The sequence below is a fragment of the Equus caballus genome, chromosome X (genome assembly GCF_041296265.1).
Source record: "Equus caballus isolate H_3958 breed thoroughbred chromosome X, TB-T2T, whole genome shotgun sequence".
Lineage (NCBI taxonomy): Eukaryota > Metazoa > Chordata > Mammalia > Perissodactyla > Equidae > Equus > Equus caballus.
In genome coordinates this window covers 119,355,186-119,377,502 of record NC_091715.1, presented here as the reverse complement: position 1 = coordinate 119,377,502, position 22,317 = coordinate 119,355,186, and the positions used below count along the sequence as shown (strand labels likewise).

The following is a 22,317-nucleotide window of genomic DNA, read 5'->3' as shown; positions in this document are numbered from 1 at the left end:
TACACACAAAAGCACTTTGAGTAGTGCCTGATACAAAATAAGCACCCCTAGTTAGTCTGTCAACTCAACATTTGGGTTTATATGTTTGTCAAAATAAATAGAGCTCTCTTCTCCATTCATTACCTTTACTCCCTCAGAAAACAACAAAAAAGCTTACACCTTTGCACATAAATAAGAGCAGGGACGCTTTTCAATATGGTCACAATCACAGATTTTTGCATCTGGCTTTTTCCTTAATGATTAATTACTTCATTTTGTGGTTTAAAAAAGTAATATGTTACAGCATGTCAGCTGCCTATTTCTAGTTTCTGTCAGCCTCGCCTCTGCTTACTGTCCCCCTAACCCCAGTAATATCTATGGCTAAGTCTTTGTAAAGAAGTTATGATGTAATAATGATGATAGTTTTTTCCTTCTATCGTAAATCAGCTTTCTTTATAGAAGTTTGTTGTTGTTGTTGTTGCTTTATGAATGTGCTATTTCCTCACAAAAGCCAAAATCTTTTCTCTGTAATTGTGAATATAAAAGGGGAAGATACATTTTGATGAAACTTACCTGTTTAGTTTATTGTGATTTGCTATAACGTGATTTTTTAATATTTTGAAGTAATTTTGACCTTGATTTGTTTTTATTTTTCAAACATTTTTTCCTTTAGGTTTTCTCTGACATAATTTACACAGTTGCAAGCTGTACTGAAAATGAAGCTAGTCGATATGGGAGATTTCTCTGCTGCATGTTGGAGACTGTGACCAGGTGGCACAGTGATAGAGCCACATATGAAAAAGTATGACTAATAAATACCCTTATATTTTACCCATGTATATAATGATCACTTCCAGTAATCTGTGGGTTGTTCAGATTTAAAAGGGAAGCTAAATTTAAGATTCAGGTGTAGAGCAACGTTTAAAATTTAAGCACAATTCATTCATTATTAAAAAATGCTATTTTTTTATCCTGTCTCAAACTGACGCTCCAAATTAATATCATTGAATAAGCTGAACCTTTCTGTGAAAACCACCTATCATTCAAATACATATCATGTTTTCACATAGAATCATTAATCTAGTCTGCTTAAGTTTCAGGTTCTGCTATTTTGAGGGACAGAATTCTCCTTTAAAAGTGACAACCTTTTTTTTCCCTTAGGAATGTGGAAATTATCCCGGATTCCTTACTATATTACGGGCAACTGGATTTGATGGTGGAAATAAAGCCGATCAATTAGACTATGAAAATTTTCGACATGTTGTACATAAATGGCATTATAAACTAACCAAGGTAAAAAAAAATTGTATTTCTCAGAGGTAGTTTTTTCTCTTCATACTTATACTTGTAAAATAATGGGTCTTAAAATGTTTGTTCTAGGCATCGGTACATTGCCTTGAAACAGGCGAATATACTCACATCAGGAACATCTTGATTGTGCTAACAAAAATACTTCCTTGGTACCCAAAAGTTTTGAATCTGGGTCAGGCTTTGGAAAGAAGAGTGCATAAAATCTGCCAAGAAGAAAAAGAGAAGAGGCCAGATCTATATGCATTGGCTATGGGGTAACACAATTATACTTTAATGTGATTTATGAGACTAGATGACAGAAGGATTCTGAAGACTTTAAAATGTTTTACAGTGTTGAAGTTTATCTTCTGCCTTACTTCAGGAGATTATGGGAGATTATGCGATCATGTTCCCACAGGCTGGTGAGAGTTGTCACTTCTGATTATCAGCTTCCGGTCTATACTGGATGATAGTTGCAAAAGTCATATATAATATGTCTTGGTTTGGAGGAAATATAATTTTATCATCAGTTATCAGATCTTCAGTAGTGAAAAAAAGGGCATCTTAGTTTAAGGCTTAGTTTACATTGAAATTTTTATTCTTAAGAAAGCATCTAGGGCTCTCTAGGAAGACCTTCAAGAACTTACTGAAAATATTTTTTATTCTCTGTAATCAAGTAGCGGAGTGAATAACTTGCTAATTTTATTCTTTTAAACCCCATGTTTGTGCTTTTTGATTTGTATTTGTATATTTAAACACTTTGTGCGACTTTCAGCTACTCTGGGCAGTTGAAAAGTAGAAAGTCATACATGATACCTGAAAATGAGTTTCATCACAAAGACCCCCCTCCGAGGAATGCAGTTGCCAGTGTACAGAACGGGCCTGGTGGTGGGCCTTCTTCGTCGGCGCTAGGAAGTGCATCAAAATCGGATGAGAGCAGCACTGAGGAGACTGGTATGCTTCTTTGTAGAAATTTATAAGGAATACAGTTTGCTTCAACAAATTGAAATGTTTCATATCATATGACAATTAAAATGCTGGCTTAGTATTACTGTTTTATTCCCTAGGTAGGAGTATGTAACTGTCAAGTAATCAGCCCTTTGTTTCTTTCTAATTAATCTCTAATCATGTTGCTGTGAAATTGTAGTTTGTTTACGTTTAGGGGCTTGTCAAATAAAACCGTACCTTTATTTCAGATAAATCAAGGGAGAGATCTCAGTGTGGTGTGAAAGCTGTTAATAAAGCTTCTAGTGCCACACCGAAAGGGAATTCAAGCAATGGAAATAGTGGCTCTAACAGGTAGGAACACTGTGCTATATATCAAAATTCTGAATTCTTATATGATTAACCTCGTTAGACATGAATGAAAGAGGGTGTTAGTTGAATACTAAGAAAGTCATTTATGTTGGACTTTGAAATTTTGTATATACCCGTATTTTGATGATGTGCTTACCATCCTCATTATGTTTTGCATAATGCTGAGACTGACTTTGTCTCCCCTGCTGGGATATGTGGGGGACGGTAGGTAGTGAAGTTAAAAAAACATTTTAGGATTGAGTGTTTGCTGTGGACAACCTGGGTAAGCATAATTAACATAAGAGAAGCCTATACTGATTTAGACTAGTCATCCATCCAACCAAGTAATCCAGTTCCTGATAGTAGCACCCTTGGTTGGCTTGTAGAATAATTTTTGGTTGTCACCTTGTAATCCTCAAAGGTTATGAATGTATGCAAAAAAAAGGACCTGACATCACTGTAATCATTCTTTTTAATCTGCTATTAATGAATTTGGTTATTTATTATTTGCTGGATAAAGAAGTGCTTCCTTTTTACTTGTCTTAAAGCTGTCCTTTAGTTTTGAAAGGGCTGCTCTTAGTTCTAGAATTTTTGAAGTCAGTAAGAAACCCTTTATGATAAAATATGGAATATATTTTATGACTGTCTTAAAATGTCATGCTTTTATTCTTAAGCAGCAAAGCTGTTAAAGAAAATGACAAAGAAAAAGGGAAAGAGAAAGAAAAAGAGAAAAAAGAAAAGACTCCAGCTACTACTCCAGAGGCCAGGGTACTTGGTAAAGATGGTAAAGAAAAACCGAAGGAAGAACGGCCAAATAAAGATGAAAAAGCAAGAGAGACGAAGGAAAGAACACCTAAGTCTGACAAAGAGAAAGAAAAATTCAAGAAGGAAGAAAAAGCTAAAGATGAGAAATTCAAGACCACTGTCCCCAACGTAGAATCAAAATCAACTCAAGAAAAGGAAAGAGAGAAGGAGCCATCCAGAGAAAGAGATATAGCAAAGGAAATGAAATCAAAGGAAAATGTTAAAGGAGGAGAAAAAACACCAGTTTCTGGGTCCTTGAAGTCACCTGTTCCCCGATCAGATATTGCAGAGCCTGAAAGGGGCAAGTTTGCCTTTCTTCATATTTGTTTACCTCTGGTTGTTGTTATGTATAGTTGCTTCTTGTCTCCTTGTTTTAGCAAGTTGTCTAGGGACTTTACTGGGGGGAACTATTACTTATGACCTTAAAAGTTGAATTTTTTTTGAAGTTTTTTGAAAAAGTAGAAATACAGCTTATAGTGACTATTTCTTTTTGTCCCAACAGAACAAAAACGCCGCAAAATTGATACTCACCCTTCTCCATCACATTCCTCCACAGTAAAGGTTAGTATAGCCTGAGGAAGGCAGCGTCCGTGTTAGGCTCACCTGTTTGGAATACGTGTTCTGACTTCCTTCAAGTCTTGTGCCAAGTATTCACTGGAGCCACTGGAGGTTTTATGTTGCATTAGAAAATGAATTTTTTACATATTGGTGGACTGATATTTTTTCCTATTGAGTATTTTTATTATAAAAATATTAAAACTTCAAGGACCTAGCACTAATTTTGTAGTGTTTCAAAGTGCAAGAGAAATTTTACCCAGAAGTGCCTCACTGCTTTAAGCAGTCTTTTTTGGAGTGCAATGGTAGCTACAAGCAAATGAATCTTTTCAGCAGAATGAAGCCTATTTTTCAGCATAAATATTGAAGAATATATAGCACTGAAGACTTCCTGGATGATACAGGATAAACAAGATACCTCTGAATTCATCAAGCTTCTTGATGAGCATCATACCGATGTGTGCCTTCTAAGAAGGAGTCTTGAAAGGAGTTCCATTTTAAAGTCTCCTTGGTGATCAGTTCTCCTGTAGTTGTGTATATTCAGTGAGCATGCAGCTTCTGTTGTATCTTCCCTTGGAGGTTTGTTTATACCCATTGGGTTCCCAACAAGTTGAACCTTGCGTTACGATAAAAGCAGATGTGGCATCCAATCCTACCACCCAGCAAAGAGAAACCCCAGGCATTCAACTGCAGCACAAAATCGTGGGTGTAGCCTTCTTGAAGACTCAGGGTAGCCATTCCTTGCTCCATATTTAATTTTAATTCTAAAGTCATCTAATTTCATGGAATCTTTGAATTTGCAGTACGTTGAACTTTTAAAACTGTAAGTTAACTAATTCTTCATCAAGAGCACTGTGGTGGAATACCGTAATATCTTTTTCTTTCTTTCCTTCTTTCTTTTTTTTAAGTGCTTCTTTTTGTGGGAGGTATGAGAGTCACCAGCAGAGGCACTTTGTAAAAAAGTGATTTCTTTTTTATAGAATACATTTGTTTTCTTGTTAATATAATGCCACAAATTTTCCGGCTAGGATAAAAAATGTGTATCTTTATGGTAGAGTCACAAGTAAAGTAAAATTTGAAACCTCCCAATTTAGTAAAAACTGAAAATGTAAGCCAATGTTGTTCTTCCACAGTGACCTCCACTATTTTAAACTTTTTGTGGAGAAAAAAATGTTTTGCTTTCTTAAGCCTCTTAACATTACCTATAGTTTAAGTACGGTGTTGTGAAAAATGTGGCATTCATATTTATTTTTAAAATCTGAGCAGAGAAAGGTTTTTATTTGTTACATTGAGTGCATATAATTTAGTTTTTTTAACATTACAATTCCATTACATAATTTTGCTTTTGTTTTTTTTATTGTTGATATTCATATAATAATGACATCACGAGACTTATCCTCACAAGAAGTAGCTGGTTTATTTCCAGGTTACAGCCATACTTCCCAAAGTTCCTCTGGGTTCTGAGAACTATGCCAGCTCACCTGTCATCTCCATTCATTTTCTACAGGACAGTCTCATCGAACTCAAGGAGTCTTCAGCAAAGGTTTGAGTCTTTTAAAATCATCATGCCTAAGTAAAACAAAAAAATTCTTCGTTTATTTAGTAGATACCCTCGCCCTAGTAAATTTAGTAAGCTAGTAGAAATACCTATCACAAACTGAAACAGTGGCTTCTTTTAATGAGATTGTTGTAAAATGTGTGTAATGTGGGAACATTTCTATAATCTCTCCTTGCTTGCTCTGTTATGCATTATCCTTTTATGCTTCAAAATCTGCCAATAAGTTTAAGGGTTGGGAAAGAGGTTATTGGTGTGTTTTGGAGGGTAGGTTTACTTAATTTCTCAAAACAAATCCATCAGCCTGTTTTCTGACTTTTTTAGACAACCTAAAAGACCAAAAAATAGCTTTGATGCATTCATATAACTGTCCTATAAGGGGAGCCCATCTCAATCCATAAAATTTTTTATATCACCTCTGCAGAGCTACCTTTTTGGTAGTTGTAGCGTAATATCAAGAAATATGGTTGATGTAAACTAATCATTCTCCTGGAGGAGAATACTTAACTTGATGGTTGTGTTTACTTGTCAGTATTAATTCTTGCCTATTGCTCTACTTTCTTGAGTATTCTACTACTAAAAACAATGTGCAGTCTGTGTATCTTATTACAGAGTTCATTTCATTATTGTAGTTGAATTGTCCATTGTTCATGTTATTTTGTCTTTATTATTATAAAATTTGTACCCTCCTTCACTTTGATTTTCTACTTTGCCTCCTCTTATATCTGCTAAGTATGATTCCATAGTGGTGGACCAGTACAAAATGAAAATTTGAAACAAAGCCAGTTGACATTACTAACTGCTTTGAGATCTGTAGCTTCATAATGAAATGTCTGTGGATATTGGGCAAATAAGCACTAATTTTTTGACAGTTTAGATTAGCCAATGTGCCTGTTTCCTGAAATTGTAGCATTGTTTTTAGAAAATACTGTATTAATCAAAAGAGTATCAGCTGTACTGTGAACGCTTTCTTTTCAAGTAAAACGTTTTATTGGCTAAATTAAACATGTATTGCAATTTAGTAGGTTTTCATAACCAGTTTGGGATTGTGTATGTCAGTCTTAACCATCAGTGGCTTGTGTGGGCTATTTTATATTCGTGGGTTAACAATGTTACCTTGTGACTATTTATTTCCTGAAACATACTTGGAAGCAGATCGAAACCTGCTGTTTTAGTTAACTGGATTTTCTAATCGATGATGAAGATTTTGGTTCCTTATATTTGTGAAAGCCTTTTGAAAAGAAAACTTATATGTGAAATAAGCATATGTTAACTCATTTCATGCTCATAACAGTGCTGTGAGGTAGATAGGGTAGGTGGTAGTCTTTTTGACAAACAAACTAAAAAAGTTCTTCATCCTTTCCCAATGGCATATATCTTGTTAGTACCAAGCTTAGACTAAAATTAAGGTTCCTCTGTTCTTACCACAATGAAAAAAAATGCAAAAAAATATTTATGGTTCCTTGATTTTTAGCAACTATTTCAACAGTAGTTTGTCTGTCTGGTTCTTTACATTACAGTGATTCAAGTCAATCTCCTCATCTCCCCTTTAAAAAAAAAGATAGTACTTCTGTGGGCATTTAAAATTCAATAGATCTATTCCACATTCAGCCAGAAAATTTTGAAAATGACACATAAATACACTTCTAAAAATTATGTGACTAATACCACTTTTCATATCCTTAATGCTTAGTATGGTACCTGGCAGTTTGATTAGGTGTTCGTTAAATATTTGAAATGAACTCTTATGTCTTGGACTTCGATAAAGTATCCAAAGTTTACTGGTCTGCATAGTAGTTGCTGTTGTATTACGTGTCTAGGAAAGTTTAATAGCATCTGAATGTCTTAGAAAAAAATTTTACTGGACTTGAGTGATCTCTAAAATTGATGGTCTCTTTAAACTCACTGTTTCGGGAGTAGCTTTTACTTTTTAGAGGATTTGAAAGATGTGTGTCTGTTTTTTCATGTTACTGTGTCACTCATACATATAAAATTGTTTCCCTGCTTTATTTTAACCTTTTCTATTTATGCTTTGTCCTTGGAATCCTCTTATTAAATTAGTTACTATTTTCACTTTCTAATCCATGCTAAAAGTAATACATGGACTTGGCTTTTCAACTAGAATTAGTTGGGAAAAAAATCGTTTAGTATCCAGATATTTTCTCTCAGTTCACCTTCTACCCCCAGTTTCCAATTGGCATAGTACTAGTTTTAGTCAGCTGTGTTTTCACCTAGCAATCCTAGCAGTTATATTTGATGAAGAAAGTGTGAAAAGTATGCTCCTTTAACCAATCTCCTCTCTAATTTAGGAGGGCAGCAGTAACCACGTCAAAATAGAATTCAGCTTTTAATTCTGTCTACCATTTTAAAACAAAGATTTACAACCAAACCTAAGCCTATAAATGAGGCCATCTTTATATATTATAACCTTAGTAAAGTCAATGTGGCAGTATTCTCTTGAACAGATTATGAAAATCAGTCAAATTGTTTTTTGGACCTAATGATCCCAACGTCAAGAATAAAAGCAAATGAAAACCAAAATCCAACAAGGCCACACAAAGATCAATTAGACAGATTATTAATTTTATTTGGTAAATGTGTGTTGAGTACTCACCGTATGTACAAGGCACTAGGAAGTATGTAAAAGTAGAAAAAATACATTAGCTCCTCTACCATACTGGAAACTGTTATGGACAAAAATAAATGACATGAAATTAATAGGGAATACCTGTCACAAAAAAGGTTAATATGAAGTAATACAAGTGTTCACCAGAAAGTAAGTTGCAGAGTTGAGGGATGGTTGAAGTGCTGATGGCTTTTGAGCTGTCTTTGAAGGCTAAGTAGGATTTTAAGAGATTAAGATAAAAGTGAGCAGCCATTCTGGTGAAGAGAACTGCTGGGAAGGATCAGGTGTTGGGGGCAATGGTAGCCACAGCCTAGAGTGCGTTGGGTTGCTCCATCATAGGAGATAGTTGTGCAAAGATTGTGAAGAGCTTAGAATACCTAAGCTAAGGAGTATGCATCTTATTCTGTAGGCAATGAGAGACTGTATGTTTTTGTGGAAAAGAGTATTGTGATCAGAACGCTTATTAGAAGGGTAGGGAGAAGGAATAGAATTGGGTATATTTCTGAGAATTTCTAGGTTTCCCAATTTCTTGCAATACAGAATTCATATTGCACACAGTTAAAAACTTCATTTTTGTGGAGGGGTGTGTGTGTGTGTTCATCTGTGTGTGCGCACACATGCATGTACTTATGTGTAATCAAGTTTTGGGGGGGCTTTTATTGGGAGAATTAAGCAATACTTTCCTTAGAGAAAGAAATCTTTGAGTATTGCAATAATATATTATTTTCTTTGTCTCATCAATTTCATAAGTAATATTAACTTAAGACATGAATAAACCTTACAGTTTAGAAAAGCTTGAAGTGGCATTATACCCAGCAAGAGTACCTTTTGGACAAACACTTTTATGACTGTTTCTCATTCTCTTGCTCTTTGTTATTAATAAACATTTTGTCTATTTCAGTTGATCATCAACTTTTAAACATTGAAATTTTAAAGAATCTTCTTCTGCATTGCTATGGCAGTATTTCTGAGCCAGCTGAATTGAAAATATTTGATGGTGTTAAAAAATAAGTGTTTCTTTAATGCTCAAACTGATGGTCATCTTTTTTCATGTATTCCTTTGAATACCAAAGGGGGATTTCCTTGTGTAAAAATATTTGACTTTTGACTCATTATTCTTTTCATTCCTAAGGTATATCTAGAATTGTGTAGTTTTGTAATGAGTTATATTCAATATTATCCTGCCTAATACTTTTAATGTCTTAAACGTAAGCTCGTAGCACAGTTATTAATGCCGTAAAGTTCGGTATCTGATTACTCCCTTAATATTTTCTTTTGTAATGGATTTTCATATTTACAACTTAAGTAAATAAAGTTCTCTCGTAATTATTTAGAGTTAGTACATCCTTGATCTTTGGCTGTTTTATTGCCTGTGGGCCTTTTGGCAGAGAAAGAACAGGCAGAGAACATTAGTTCATCATTTTTCAGTCTTTGAGTTGTTTCATCATCCTCAGCTGACTATATGGTTTTCTGAGCTATTTAGAACCAGTAAGGCAAATTCCACAGTCAGTTATGATTATTTGATAGAAATTAGAGTGCTTTCAGAAGTAGGTAATATGCAGCCTTTACATTTGTGATAATAATTTAGCATAATCTATGCATGGTGTATGCTGAGGCAGAAAAGACTAGTAAAGTCATGGCTAGGTTTTATTTTATACTTTTGCTCACTGTCATCGATTGCTTATCAGTGGATGGAAAAACTATTTAAAATTTTCATGACTGTGTAGAGGTTTGTATTTTTTTACGGTAGAGAAAGTCCAGTCACTATTTTTCACATATGGTCTCTTGTAATGGTGGTTATAGGTCTTCACAATAAAGCTATAAAAAGGAATTGTAGTTGTGAATTTACTGAGTCGTCTCAGTTGAGGCAGGAATGAACTGATTGAGTTTAAATGATAATTTTTATAAGGCCAGGAATTGAAGTGTTTGCATAATTTGTGCTGTGTTCTTTTATTTTACCTCTCGTAATCCAGACAGCTGACCAGTTTTGACTTTGGGTCTAACTACCAATTGTCTTTCATTAAATAAACAATCAAGCAAATTGTGCCAATACTGGAAAACTAATAATCTTTAGTAATATTGCCTTAATTTAACAGCTCTACCTTAATCATACTCCTCTACCACTGTCCAAGAGTAAGGAGAGAGAAATGGACAAGAAAGATTTGGACAAGTCGAGGGAAAGATCCAGAGAAAGAGAGAAAAAAGATGAAAAGGACAGGAAAGAGCGGAAAAGGGTTTGTAATTTTTTTAAAACTAGCTTGGAAAGCTCATTATCGTGTACAGTAGCGTGTTTGTTGCCTTTTATAAAGTACTAGTTTGTTGCATGGCAGTCTGTTATTTAGTGTTTTAACTGGTATTTTCACCCTAAAGTGCATTTGAATCTTCTGCAGTGATAAGGATCTTCAGCCTAATAATCTCTACCAGCTCTGCTTGTCTTTCATGTCATTTTACCAAGTGTGTGAGACTGCTGCAGATATTCTCCAGTGCTAGTTAGCTGTGCCCTTCTTATATAAAAGTAATACTTTAAAACAAAAAACATAAACCCTTGATCATTGTAGTTCACAATTCTTGGTTCTAGGATCACTCAAACAGTGACCGTGAAGTGCCACCGGACTTAACCAAGAGGCGAAAAGAGGAAAATGGAACAAGTAGGTAGACTTATCAATACTTTCCAAGCAATCAACAAACTGAATTGGAAAAGGCTTTTATGATTCTCTTTTATAATTTTAGTGGGGGTTTCAAAACACAAAAGTGAAAGTCCATGTGAGTCTCCTTATCCAAATGAGAAAGACAAGGAAAAAAATAAGTCAAAATCTTCAGGCAAAGAAAAAGGCGGCGATTCATTTAAATCAGAAAAGATGGATAAAATCTCCTCCGGTGGCAAAAAGGTAAATTAGGAAAACAAAAGAACAATATGCTTTTTCTTAGAAAATCAGCCCTTTGAAAATTTAGCAAATACTGTGATTTTTTGTAGTCAAATTGTCTTTTGTTAATTATTTGGGGGTGGGAAAAGGGAAGCATTGGAGGAGGGCAGGTTACCTGGGGAATTTGAGCCAGTTTAGTCCCAGATTACTGGGAGGGTAGAATTAGTTTACTCCTGAAATTCCTTTCCTCTCCATTCCACTCCCGCCTACTTCTGTTCATTGAGTTTCTGCCTCTCATTTTGTGTTTTCTGCCCCCCCCCCCCCGCCCATGATGCTTTTAGTTTCTTTTCATTCATGAGATTTAAATAGTCACATTTTCTCCCTGATGATTACACTGTCATAAAGTCTTTATTGTTAATTTTAAACATTTTTGTAACATTTTCTCCTAATAAACTTATGTGTTTGCAAGTTTGTATTTGGTTGTCAAATTTAGTGTGCATTCTCTTAATGGATAACATTCAAAATGCATCTCATGCATCTGCCATAAAGTAAGCAAGTCATTACTAAAGTATGAAGTGTTTACGAAGCATTATTATGGTATATATTCAAAATATATGTCATATATTTATAGTTCTTAAAAGCAGTTTTAGAAAATTATAAAGTGATAGTTTTAAAATTTCTGTATGCTTTAAAAGAGACGCTGCTCCTTTTAACTAAGTATTTTGTTAATTGAGGTAAAATTCACATAACATAAAATTAAGCGTTTTAAAATGTACAATCCAGTGGCATTTAGTATATTTACAATGTTGTGCAATCATCATCTCTAGCTAGTTCCAAAACATTTTCATCACCCCAAAGTTCAACTGCATACCCTCTAAGCAGTCATTCCCCATTTCCCCCTCCCTTTAGCCCCTGGCAACTACTAATCTGCTTCTGTCTCTCTGGATTTACCAATTTTGGATGTTTCATATAAATGGAATTGTATAATAATGTGGCCTTTTGTGTCTGATTTCTTTCACTTAGCATATTGTTTTTGAGATTCTTCCATGGTATAGCATGTATCAGTACTTCATTTCTTTTTATGGCTGAATAATATTCCATTGTGTGAATATACCATATTTGTTTATCGATTCATTAGTTGATGGACTTTTGTGTTGTTTTCCACCTTTTGGCTATTGTGAATAGTGGTACTGTGAACATTTGTGTGCTGCTATGAAGTGTTTGTTTGAATACCTACTTTCAGTTCTTTTGTGTGTGTACCCAGGAGTAGAATTTCTGGATTATATGGTAATGCTATGTTTAGCTTTCTGAGGAACTGCCAAACTGTTTTCCACAGCGACTGCACAGTTTACATTTCTACCTGCAATGTATGAGGGTGCCAATTTCTCTACATCCTTGCCGATACTTGTTATTTTCTGTTTTTGTTTTGTTTATTATAGCCATCCTAGTGGGTGTGAAGTGGTATCTCCTTGTGGTTTTGATTTTGCATCTCCTTAATGACAAATGACATTGAGCATCTTTTCATGTGCTTGTTGGTTATTTGTATATCTTCTTTGGAGAAATCTATTCAGATGCTTTGGCCATTTTTTAATTGGATTGTCTGTCTTTTTGTTGCTCAGTTGTAAGAATTCTTTATATAGTCTGGATACTAGATCCTTATGAGATATATGATTTGCACATATTTTCTCCCATTCTGTAGGTTGTCTTTTCGCTTTCTTGATAGTGTTCTTTGATGCATGAAACATCTTACTTTTGATGAACTCCATTTTTTTTCTTTTGTTTCTTGTTCTTTTGGTATCATATTACCTAAGTTTTTGAAGAAAAATTTGTAACTGGCAGGTGATGAAAAGGGATTTTGAGCTGATTTGTATATTTGGTTTTCCATTCCCCAACTAATTCCATCATTTCTTACAGGAGTCCAGGCATGATAAAGAAAAGATAGAAAAGAAAGAGAAACGAGACAGTTCAGGAGGAAAGGAAGAGAAGAAACAATATCCTTTTCATCTTATTGATGTTTTTAATCAGTGTAATGGAAAGCTTTGATACTGGTCAGGTTTAGAATTGTCCCCTTATAGTATGTGGTCTAAATTATTAAGGGCTTATTAGTTTTTAAATGATCTCTCCAGTTAACCCTCTCAAATGTACCAAATATGGAAGTGGGAGACTTTTTTTTTTTAAACTTCCGTGGTGACTCAGGTTGTTTTATGCCACCAAGGGATTTAGAGTCCCTTGGGCTGGGGTCATGGGGAATAATAGAAGGGCAAGAAGATGCTGCAGATGAGCAGAGCTGGTAGAGTTTGAGGCTCCCAGGCTGGTCAGAGCCAATTACGCCTGCAGGCTGAGAGATTGTACTAAAAGATGAGACACATTCTTTTTTTTCCAAAGTTGTTTTTCCTTAATTTGTCATCTACTCATAAGTCCTCGGACAAGCACAGATAATGAAGACTTTCAATCAAGGTGAGTGTTCTCTCACCTACTTTTCATTTAAAGATATAAATATAAAATGGGATCTGAAAATGTTGAAGCAACTAGATCCATTTTTGTAAGATACAATTTAGAATTTTTCTTCTAAATATAATGACCAGGTCTTTGGGTATAGCTGCAAAACAAAATTCACAGTGATTTTTTTCTTTTTTTTTTTTGGTTAGGAAGATTTGCCCTGAGCTAACATCTATGCCAGTCTTCCTCTATTTTTTGTATGTGGGATGCCTCCATGGCATGGCTGATGAGTGGAGTAGGTCGGCATCTGGGATCTGAATGTGCAAACCTGTGCCGCCAAAGTGGAGTGTGCGGAACTTTAACCACTTGGCCATGGGGCTGGCCCAAGATTCACAGTTATTTTTAAGCTCTTTTTGTTTTAAGCTTGCTGATTAGACACGTGTTGTGTTTTTTTTTTTTTTTAAGCACCAAAATGTATTTAAGAACATCTGGCTTTCTCTTCACCATTCATTCCAATCTTCTCTGGATAATTGCCTTTTTTAGGTACCTATAGCCTTGTAGGTGGTGGTCGTATCTGCATTTTACAGGGGAAGGAAACTGGGACTCTGGGAGGTTAAGTTGAAGAGGGTGACAGAGTTATTAGCTGACAGAGCCAATACTGAAACATAGGTCTTCTTGCCCTTTTAGTGTTCTCTGTTCTTCTTTTTTGCCTTCTCATGCAGACATGTTATCTAGAGATTTTTGTGCCTCTTTTTCTATGACTGCCCATGTTTTGCGAAGCCAAAAAATATGGTCTATGGTTTTAGTTCTGGAATTTAAAATATGCAACTTTGTTTTCAAGGTATACCTTAATGTGAGGTTTAAAAAGTGTTTTAATCATCCTAAATAAATTGTATGTAGACAATAGCCGCTCAATCTCAGTCAACAGAGTGTTCAGAACCTAATATAGTCCTTTTTGGGCACTCAGATCATCATCTGAATAGTTACTGTTCGGTGATGCCTTAGGATTATTGAGTTATATAGGAGAATTTGCTCTCTACATTTAATGATTCGAGATGACTGTGTTTGAAGTTATTGACTCTTTTTCCATAGCCCGTCTTCTTCCGTATTAGCTGTCACTTCTTAATGATATCAAGTAAACTTGCTTTCTATACTCTCCTCCTAATATTATTTGCTGCTTCTAATCTTTTATGAGACCAGATAGATAAATAACCAAGACTGTTTACAGTTGTTTAAATTGAGAGTCAAAAAGATCTGAGAGCCTGGTCTGTATGAGGGTGTGAGCTCTAGGGTATGGATTTTCTCATATTTATTTTGACTGCAAAGCAGGGATTTGAGGTTGCCAGATAGGTAACTTCCTGACAAATTGCATGCTTTTTCTGCTGTGTTATTCTGTGCTTGTTATGTAAGTAGTAGAGTAAGTAAATGCGTGTAGAATTTAGTAGTTTCTTTTAAATTAGAAAGATTATAAAAGAAATATTAATTGTCCATTCTTCAATTCTAGCCATCTCCTGCCCCCACAACTAGCTGTCTGCCCTAGTGAAATATAGACTCTTAATCTTTCTTCTTTTTTTCATTCTTCACCTTAACATTCTTTTAGTTTGGCATTTTGCTTTTTACTTCTTGCTTTCACGTGATCTCCTTATTAAAGAAAACAAAAAAAACCCTACCACTTAGACCTTCATTAGGAATGGGCCAACAATTGTCACTGACAACTTTCACTGTGATTTTATACATCTCTCCTACTTAGTACGTAAATTTTATTCCTTGGTATGTGAAGGTTATGTTACAGATTTCTTTTGAGTTCTTATTCACACAGGCCATGGGTTTGTACTTTACTTCTCTGTTTAAACTCTCAGGACCAAAGCCATGAAAAGAGTGGCCTGGATGTTAGATGTTAAACCGGTGGTTTTGTAGCAAAGCTTCTAAATTCAGATATCCTTTTAAGATGCGTTTAGCTTGATGATCATCCTGTTCAATTTCTTGTTGACAGCTATGTACTATACTTTCTTCTTGGGTAGACTCTTAATTTTGTGAGGCTCTGGTTGACTTTTCCTTTTTCTGGCTGTTCTGCGTGCCTCCTTTTGGTTGTCTTCTAGGGTTGGTCAGGTCTTTCTGTTCTTCCTTTTCCTTCAGAGGTCTCATCATTTCTGATTGGCACCATTTACCTTTAGGCTACTTCAAATCTGCTGCGCCCTGCTCCCATTTTTATTTATTTTACATTCTTCAGAAAAGAGAGCTGATACATATGTCACATTTCCATGATTCAAAGATGTCATTAATTCTAAGATTCATTGTTGATTTCTAGAACTGATTTTTGAGAAGGATGGATAGAGAAATGACATTGATTTGTAAGAAACATTAAAATGATCACACTAGAATTAAGAAAATACAGTATATAAATGTGACCCAGATTAAATTCCTTCCAAAGTCTTTTGTCTTCTTTTCCTGTCTCATCACTTTTAGTTGTAAAATCCTTTCTGCATGTTCTCTGTATCTTCTTTTACTTATTGTTAAAGTAGTCTTTATCCAAATTCATCTTATCTCACCTTGATTTAGTCTCTTGAACACTACTGCTTTGCCTTTAACCTTTTCCCTTAGTTTAATCTTTAAAAATGCCTATATTAAATTTTTCCTCTTAAAACCGTCCCTTAGCTTCTCAATTTTAATTTGATGTATGTGGTCCTCAATTCATGAATGTTCAGCTCAGCTAACTTTGGAGAGTCCTTTTGTGAAACTGAGATGTGCTCCCAGACTTTGAGAAGTTCAATCTTTTTGGACTTTGATTTTTGATTCTTGATTTCAGAGAACATTAGCAGTTAGCTGTATTCTATCCATATGTATTTATAGTATACTACATTCGTGTTCTAATCCTCCACTCCATCGAGGCCTAATATATTTTGCAGGTCCCTCTCTTACCTCCAGTCTCATACTTAACTCTTTTATCCTTTAAACCTAAGGTTGCAAATTCTCAGCCTTTGGGCAGAATGCGGCTTGTTAGGTGTACCTTCTTGGCCTCACATGATATTTAACATTTTTTAATTGATTGCCTTTAAAAATCAGAAGAGGTGACAAAATCCAAATTTCAGTTTCTCTTGAAGAATTGGAACATCTGGCAATGTTGTGTCCTGATTTCTCCATGGCAGCAATCAGTTAGACCTGCCTAGGTGCTGTCGCCCTTATTATAGTGAGTGGATCTTATAGTTTACCTGTCAGTCCCCACCCAGCTTACTTCATTTGTTTCCATTATATATTAGCCCCTGTAAACAATTGATTTGGTAATTCCTGCTCTGAGTCTTTTTTCTTGAGTCCATACTGACGTCCTGAGTGCTTAACGATTGCTTATTTTAAGAATGTGTTGCCGTGTTGAGGCATAGTTCTAGATAACTGGTAGGATGTGTTGGAGTAGGGAGTGTTCAATTAAGTTTCTTTGTCATTAGTTTCCCATTGCTTACCTGTGTGCGTTTCGGCTTGCCTACGGAGTCGCAGTCACTGATTCACATGTATATATGAGTATGTTACATATCACTCTCCTTAGTTTGTGATTTTGTTGAAGGCAGTAACTTCATCCCTTTTTCTAATCAAACAGCCAAGTACTTTTCTTTATTACCTACTGTGTTTCAGATACTTTATTAACTTCACATGGAGGGCTATGTACAGAATTATTAAGTATATCTCTTTGGGACTGATGAGAAACAGGATTGACTTTTTTGCCCTCAAAAAAAGGTTCAGTTTATTTACAGCATTTGATGGTATACTTACTGTTTAAGAAGAAGTTGCTTTATGTACTGCAACATAATTTTGATAGTGGGTTTTTAATTCTTTCATTTGAGTCTGTATGTAGTGATCATTAAATGCGTATGAGTTAGGAGATTGAAATGATAGACACAAACTGTTTTTCTCTTCATTACCATCCTTTATACTCTTTAAAAATACTGGGTGTGAGTTCTGTGTGCTGATATTCGTAGACACCAAATAGTTGGAGAGAATAGGAGGAATTTTCTGTTTTCTTTCTTCCACTTAAGGTAGACCAAATATTCACTAAGGTGCTGTGCTGTTTTTTTATTTGGACATAGGCCTGAGCACTTACAAAAGGCTCTCATGCCACATTTACCCCTGAGTATGACTACCCCCACACACACGTTTATCCTGAGAGGCGTCCCTGGGTGCGCTAAGATTCAGTTCAACAGAATCCCAGTTTTACCTCTGTGTTACATTTTATCCGCATTGAACATCTCAGCAATTGTGTTTGCTGTCATAAGAATTCCTAGGTAGCAATATAAGGGTACATGAAGGAGTAAAGTGGAATTAGGATGGCTGTCCCTATATCTTTCTCCTGTAACTTCTTTCTTCATAAGTGTTCATTTGACTTTTTAACTGTCAACTTCATCCATATATATGTCTTTCTACTTGTGGGAGGTGGTGTGTGTGTGAACTAGGATCATAAAGTCCTGGCAGCTTCAGACACTGGTCGGGAACCAAATGAAGAGAACTAAATTCTGGGAGGCCTGCTTTGAGGTGAAGATACTGAACCAAAAATAATCTATTAATTTGGTGGGCTTGTATTTGTAGTTTCTCTGAAGAAGTTTTGTTGCCATCAAGAAGGCTCTTTTATGAAGAATATATAAACTATTGAAACATTTCTTAGGACCTTTTTAGTGAGTTTGATCATAAAATTAGAAAGTGTGTGTGTGTTTATAAAGGCATGCCTCTGATAAGAAGGCTGATTTTATATTTGCGTTTCTTCTCTACTTTGACCACCAGTCTAGCTACTCTTTTCTCCAGACCACACTGCTTTTCAAACTTGCTTCTTGCTGTCACAGCTCTCTATAAAATAACACTATTTAAAATCAGCTGCCTCAACTCTGAGAAGGTGCTCTTTGAGTGCGTTCCAGGCATAGTTTTCTGATGCCCTGACAAAGGAGGAGAGCATGGCGGGAATATAGGTAAAGGACAACCTTACTCATACAGCAGGGCCTATTTCTGGCCACCCAAAAAAAGAAAAGAAAAAGAAAAACCCCAGGATGTCCAGATAATCCCCAGTAGAAAGTTATGTTTACAAATATAATTTTGTCTTAGCAGAATGGAAGGCCATCTTTTCTGGAATGTGTCCTGCAAACATGATATTACCAATGCAATTTATAGTACCAATAGAGTAGAGGTATCTAGGATGGCAGACAGCTGATTCTGAACTGAGCCTGAAGTGGAAACTCTTTGAGAAACAGTCAACAGTCCTAGATGTGAAAAAGATAGATCTGTGTGAACTCTTGCATTTTAGAGCCTGTGCTTTTTTATTTATAATGGTTAAAGTGGCACATATTTTAAAAAAATAGTTAATAAAAAATAACGTTTAGAATAAAGTTAATGTGAAGGAAATAGTACTCTGCTGGAAAATAGAGTCCTGAAGGCTGAGTTTGGCACTGTTTCATCACTATGTGACTTTCTTCTTGATGGCAATTCTTTCTGAAGTTCACTGAACTTGGGACTGTTTTCAAGTTTGTAATCCCAACACTTCAGCATTATTTTATAAATATGCCTTGGACACTGCTGAGAGACTGACATCAAGTATCTTCTTTCCACTTGCTCTTGTGCTTGCTGATTTGTCATTCCAGGGTATGGACAGACCCCTAAGCTGAAGGTCTCCCAGAGGAGGATGCCAAAGCTCCATGCGTCACTCTCAGAACGATATCTCCCATAATTAAGAGCTTCTGGTGCTGTCCATTTAATGGGAATCTGCTTTAAGTCAGAAGATGAATACACACCACCATCCTCTTGACGAGACATTCCAAAGTCACTGATTTTCAGAACATTATTTTCACCTCCAGGCAATTTCTTGCAGCAAGGTCCTTGTGTATACAATTTTTACTCGAGATTCGCCATCCAGAAGCAGCATCTAATGAAAATTTCACTAACTGTTTTAGTTCATCCTTCTTTCTCAGAAAGGAGAGGAAATCGTCTCCTGGAACCAGTTCCTTAATGATGTAGATAGGCTGTATTTGTGTGCGAACTTCTATAAGTTTGAAAATATTGGGATGATTATATTGCTTGAGGATTTTGGCTTCTTGTAAAAATTTCAATTTCAGTTCCTGGGAAAGATCATCTTTACATGTTTTAACAGCAACAGCAGTTTTATCCTTTAATGTGCCCTAAAATACATCATCAAAATTTTCCTTGTCCAGTAATTCTACTGTGACATCTTTATGATTGAGAACCCACTTCTTATTCTAGTATGGCCATACTGATACCATGATACTCTTTATTGGAACATTGACTTTTTCTGCAATTTAAAAAATTGAGAGAAAATTCACAGAACAGAAAATTTGCCCTTTTAAAGTGGTTTTTATTAACTATGTTGTAACCATCATCACTAATTTCAGAACATTTCCATCACCCCAAAAAGAGACCCCACACCTGTTAGCAGTCACTCCTAATTCTCGCCTTCCCCCAGCCCCTGGAAACAACTAGTATACGTTCTGTCTCTCTGGATTTGCCTGTTTTGGACATTTCATAAAAATGGAATCATGCAATATGTGGCCTTTTGTGTCTGGCTTCTTTCACTTAGCATCATGTTTTCAAGGTTCATCCATGTTGTAGCATGTATCAGAACTCATTTCTTTTTGTAACTGAATAATATTCCATTGTATGAATATGTACCATGTTTTGTTTATCCATTCATCAGTGATGGACAGGAACAATGATTTTTAAGTGTTAAAATTGTAAGTTCAATATTAGTGTATCAACAGTTATAATTGGTAATGTCAAGATTATACATGGTGTGAACAGAACGCTGTATAGAAATAATATGTAAATTATTTGTCAGCATTTCATGCAAGTGTGGTTATTTTCTAAGGCCCTTCTAGCTCTGGTTTTATGAAATATGTGAATGTAGTATTTTCATCAATAAAGTTTAATGCGTTAAGCATTAGTTTAAAATTTGAATGAGAACAATGTTAGGCAGATATGAAGTTATTTGCCACATGTTGTAATGATCATGTTTTGAATTTATTTCAATATGCAGTATTTGAAAAATGTCAATACATAAAGGAAAGGAAATGAGTGTAATTAAGTCAATATATTTTTAAAGCAATTTTTATAATTTAGCAGACCTTGCATCTTGATATAAGTCGCTATTAAAATTGTGTCCTTATGAAAAATGTGATGTCATTTTTCTCTCTTTTTTTGTTGATCATGTAAAATCAGTTCCTTTTCATTGCTGTGTGTTCTGTTTACTTTTGAAAAGCTGTTGCTTGCCCCTGTGGAATGTTTTACTTGTTTCTATTTCATTCTTTCCTCCCTCCTCTCCCCCTACCTCTCCCTCTCTCACAGACAAAATGTTCAATGGTTTTTGTTAAGTCGTCATAGTGTGCCTATCTTTAATGGTTTCTAAGAGCAGGAAATAAGAAATCCAGAAATATTTCATCCTTATCCCGGGACTTACTTCAAGTCTCTGTTATTGACAAAACTCATTGATTTTTCTTTCTTTCTTAAATCTTGGCTTCCTGCTCTTTTCCTCCTCCTCTCCTTCCCTCTCCTTTCCTTCCCCCTTTACCTCCCTCCTCTCCTTTCCCCCTTCCTTCTTTTCCTTCTTCCTTTCTTATCTAGCAATATAATCACTTTGTTTCTTTCAGGTGAGATTGGAATGAAATTGTTCAGCTGTGACCAGAAATTTATTTTCCTGAGTAGATTGCTGAGAATTGTGAATGAAGAGGGCCCATTTGCATCTCCTTAAATTATTCAGTTACCTGCTGTATTGCTCCATGCCGAATACTTAAAATTGTTGAGTTGTGCATTATTGTATTTGACTTGTTGCTTAGTTTCTACATGTTTATTTTCAGTAAATGGCTGAAAGTGTTAACTATTCCATATTTTTAGCACAATGTGCTGCATACAGTTCCCAAGAAGCAAATAAGGTTACATGTGTACAGAATTTCACTTTAGGTTAACTAAATATTGCCTGGGTTTAGTTGGGTTTTTTGTTTGTTTTTTTGATCTGAAATGCTTCGTTTTTATTGTTTGAAACTGAAAATAAACAATTATTGAACCATTTTGAATTTACCTCATTTTAAAACTCAGTTTTAATTTATTATTTGGCCTGTTTTTAATATTAGTCACTAAAAACAGAGTGGGAGCAGTGTCTTATGCAATGCTTAGGAATCATTTTATACAGTACTTGTATGACATTAAAACCTGTTTAAAAAAGAAAAAGGTACCAGCACTCCCTTGTCCCTTGCCATTTTTTCTTGTAATTATGTTAGACACATCTAAGGAGGGGGCATCAAAGTTAAAGGAGTTTTGTATTGCTGAACTTTCGTCTGGAAAAGTTTCACAGTGACATTTTTAAAAGAAAACTTTTTTATCTACTGAATTCTACCAGTGTAACCTTTTTTCTAAATAAACAATAGTTTTCTCAAATGATTGTATATCGTTGTGTATATTGTTGCTTATTCAAAATAACTTAGCAAAGATATTTCAGTAAGGTTCCTAGCTATTTATTCTTATTTCTGTCTTAGTCCATGGGCTACAGTGTTTTCAAATGACATCTTACCCAATGATATAAAAAAGCCTATTTGGTCACCTTTGCACCTGGGGTAAACAGTGGCTGATATCATGCCTAGAATTATCCTTTTACTCTTCAGTTCCTTGGAACCAATGATGCATATGCAAATTAAAGTTTTTTAGGGAATCACAATAAAGGCCATAATTTTTTTAAAGGATTGAGAAATGCTGAGCATATTTTAGAATTGTCAAAGGGATATAAATGTTGATGCCCCTTTTCAGATAACTGTAATTTGCAGCAATTGATGAGCACAATATTTATGGGAGAGTGATCCATTCAATGACTGTTGAGCACCCATTGTGTGCCTGGCGTAAAAAGAAAGGATACATTATTAGAATGATTTTGACATTGA

General features: G+C 35.2%; 1 protein-coding gene and 1 pseudogene across 23 annotated transcripts in view; one reads left to right on the top strand and one right to left on the bottom strand.

The window, feature by feature from the left end:
- Positions 1 to 21,828, top strand: part of THOC2 (THO complex subunit 2) — a 104,173-nt gene extending 82,345 nt beyond the window's left edge. For 4 of the 23 annotated variants that reach the window (XM_070257734.1, XM_014729153.3, XM_070257742.1 and 1 more), the window contains 14 exons: positions 653 to 781; positions 1,141 to 1,272; positions 1,360 to 1,544; positions 2,045 to 2,223; positions 2,466 to 2,568; positions 3,240 to 3,670; positions 3,872 to 3,930; positions 5,351 to 5,467; positions 10,202 to 10,339; positions 10,684 to 10,753; positions 10,836 to 10,993; positions 12,884 to 12,960; positions 13,381 to 13,426; positions 19,021 to 21,828. In XM_070257734.1, coding sequence (XP_070113835.1) covers positions 653 to 781; positions 1,141 to 1,272; positions 1,360 to 1,544; positions 2,045 to 2,223; positions 2,466 to 2,568; positions 3,240 to 3,670; positions 3,872 to 3,930; positions 5,351 to 5,467; positions 10,202 to 10,339; positions 10,684 to 10,753; positions 10,836 to 10,993; positions 12,884 to 12,960; positions 13,381 to 13,408 — 1,806 coding nt within the window. In that variant the 3' untranslated portion in view covers positions 13,409 to 13,426; positions 19,021 to 21,828. Of the gene's footprint in view, positions 1 to 652; positions 782 to 1,140; positions 1,273 to 1,359; positions 1,545 to 2,044; positions 2,224 to 2,465; positions 2,569 to 3,239; positions 3,671 to 3,871; positions 4,727 to 5,350; positions 5,468 to 10,201; positions 10,340 to 10,683; positions 10,754 to 10,835; positions 10,994 to 12,883; positions 13,131 to 13,380; positions 13,427 to 19,020 lie in introns of those variants that run through there. The other 19 variants (XM_070257735.1, XM_070257731.1, XM_070257743.1 and 16 more) reach the window with 15 other exon arrangements.
- LOC106781383 (tyrosine-protein kinase Fer pseudogene) lies at positions 18,770 to 19,656 on the bottom strand (annotated as a pseudogene).
- Positions 21,829 to 22,317: the final 489 nt, after the last annotated feature.